This window comes from Trachymyrmex cornetzi, unplaced genomic scaffold (assembly GCF_001594075.2).
Source record: "Trachymyrmex cornetzi isolate Tcor2-1 unplaced genomic scaffold, Tcor1.1 C3981850, whole genome shotgun sequence".
NCBI classification, from domain to species: Eukaryota; Metazoa; Arthropoda; class Insecta; order Hymenoptera; family Formicidae; genus Trachymyrmex; species Trachymyrmex cornetzi.
The window spans coordinates 1-2666 of record NW_017295487.1 but is presented as its reverse complement, the minus strand read 5'-3'; the positions used below and the strand labels follow the sequence as shown (position 1 = coordinate 2666).

The window sequence follows — 2666 nt, the reverse complement described above, 5'->3', positions numbered from 1 at the left end:
CACGGCTATTTAGTAGTCGGATATATGGAGACGTGAACACGCAAAACCCGCCAGTTAAATACATATCATGGTTGAAAAATAAAAAAAAGTCTTTAATACCGGGATATATCCAGAGGTACCACAGCGCGTGTCGCATTCGAACATTACGTTGGACGCGACGAAACGACGATTTAGCGTTTTACATACCGTTAATATTGTTAATTATTGTGTAATTCGGCTTTATCAATTACGTTTAGATTTCGCCTGATCGTCACTCTAAATTATGTTTTAATGAAATTAAAAATAGGACTCAGGTCTCTTTATGCCTTTAATATCATAAACGTATCGAAATCGTCATTACTTGAATGATGGAAGAAAAGGCAATAACGTGTAAAATCAACAATCGGAATAAATAATAAAAATTTAATTGTACCGAACAAATTAAAATTCGTTAAATACTTGATATGAATCATGATTATAGATTCCAGGCGGACAGCTGCAAAGAATTCGAATGATTTGAACTAGTTTCGTAGTGACATCTGTATGATATATCTGTTAGGTCTCTTTAGACCTAATTTTACTGAGAAGATAAGACGGATCGCTGACTTACCATTATGTGTAAGCGTTGTGCAGGTGCATTTCGCTTTCCAAATTTTATTCTACAGAAAATATGTTGTTTTGTATTAATAAATGTGATACGTATACTGAGAAAAAATGTATTAAATTTCAATAAATAATTTCAATAATATTAATATATTTACGGAAAATAAATATTTGCTAAATAAAAAATAATAATAATTAAATCAAATTTGTGATTTTTGTATAAAATAAATATATATTTAGTAAATATTCAACTAGCATTGTTCAAACAAATATTTATTAAAATTTACTGCATTTTTCTCTTAGTGTAGTAATAAGGTAAAATTAAATTTTTGTATAGCACTTTAATTAATGATCGTAAATATTGTTGCCTACAGGCTAACATCCAGCATACTAAAAACGATTACAATGTTGCAAGTACATGCAATGTATTAAGTATTTATATATCTTTTTTGGACAGGTTTTCTTTTGAGTCCGTGTCGTTTCGACAATCTTCGATCTGTCAAATTACGATAGTTGTACACACAATGTGTTTTCAATTCCCGGATTTGTTCCTCTAAATTGGTTAGTATGGAAGTCAACTTCATATCGTCAGTTTCTATGTTTTTATCCGTTAAACTAAAAAATAATACGGCGCTATGTTAGATAGTTTCAATTTCCGATACTGTAAGTACGAAAAAATATATTTTGCATAAATTGTATAATCCATACTTATTGTTCTTGGTGGCTAACAAAAATAAGGCGTCTATTAGATCGGCGGAAATCTTAGGAGGCGCCTCCGTGAAATGACTCATATGATGAAAATAATTTTCACGAGAGACCAGCGTAATTTTTGTGGGAATATCGCGTCTCGAGTGCAACAGCATTCTTAAACGGGGATGTAGCCAATTGCTACGAAAGATTCGATGTGATGTCACCCTTTCTAAATGTGCGACAAACTCCGCTTGTTTCAATAATCGACGTATGTGGCCCTAATATGATAATATTAATTCCGATTCTGATTAATCCTGACTAATCTGCACATCTTTTATACATGCATAGTTTAACTTTTAGCAATTAAGAGGATATCTATATTGAACGGAATGAAATCCGGTTTTATTTCTGAATATTATACATCATACCTACCTCCTTTTCGAGACCTTGAATATCGTTGACCGCCAGACCGATCATGAGATTGATCAGAACGATACTGGCAAGCATGATGAAGACGACAAAGACGATTCTGCTTGTTACCGATAGAAAATTGCTCTCGAATAGCTCATTATACTCGTACTCGCCCATCATCATTACCACAGTTTTTATGATGGCTCTCCAGAAATTGTCAAATTGATTGTTTCCGTGAAATAATACAGCAAAACTCAACGCAAATCCAACAATCAAGTAACCAAACGCCAGGAGAACCTAAAAAGTTAAATGTCAATATATCGTTATAATAGCAAAAGTGATGCGTAAAATAAATTTTGATGTGACGTCTATTGACACTATTTTTAAAGTTCGGATTTATTTTTATCTGATTATATTCATATGCTCACGTAAGTAGTTAAAGAATTCGTCGTAAGAAGTGTGAGAACGACTATTTTGATGATGAACGATAAAATCTTGAAATTAATGAACATGCACAAAAATAATTTTGATAGTGATTCGAGTTATACAGCTTTCGTTGTGCATCGAATTTTTTATTTATATACAAGGTACCTGATAAGACTTTCTAAAATTTTCACAGTAAAATCTAATTCTAAAAAGTGAAATTTCATTCAGTTTTGAAAAAGAGTGGCTCAATTGCCAATTTCTAAAAGTGAAAGTTCATTCTTTGTCATTCTTTAGAATTACATTTTACTCCAAAGGTTTTAGAGAGTAGGTATTGTTATAAATTAGCCACAATAGAGAACCTAAGGCAATAACATTACATTCTCTTACTACCTTACATTTTTGTACGTGCCATGAGCTTTACGCTGAGCTATCTTTTCTTCGTCACAACAATCGAGCGGATGCAGATCTTTATGAATTAATTTCTCATTAGTTATTACACTGAGAAAAAAATGCTGTTGATTCAATTAAAGTCTATATTACGGGCTGTCGCTAACATA

At 32.0% G+C, this 2666-nt stretch overlaps 1 protein-coding gene across 1 annotated transcript; it reads right to left on the bottom strand.

Annotated features, from left to right (window-relative positions):
• Window positions 1-1010: 1010 nt before the first annotated feature.
• LOC108757394 (uncharacterized) lies at window positions 1011-2607 on the bottom strand (the record flags this gene model as incomplete). Its single annotated transcript, XM_018521865.1, has 4 exons — window positions 1011-1197; window positions 1291-1550; window positions 1705-1980; window positions 2505-2607. Coding segments are annotated over 4 exons (826 nt in total), but the record flags the coding sequence as incomplete, so codon positions are not given.
• Between the last annotated feature and the right edge of the window lie 59 nt (window positions 2608-2666).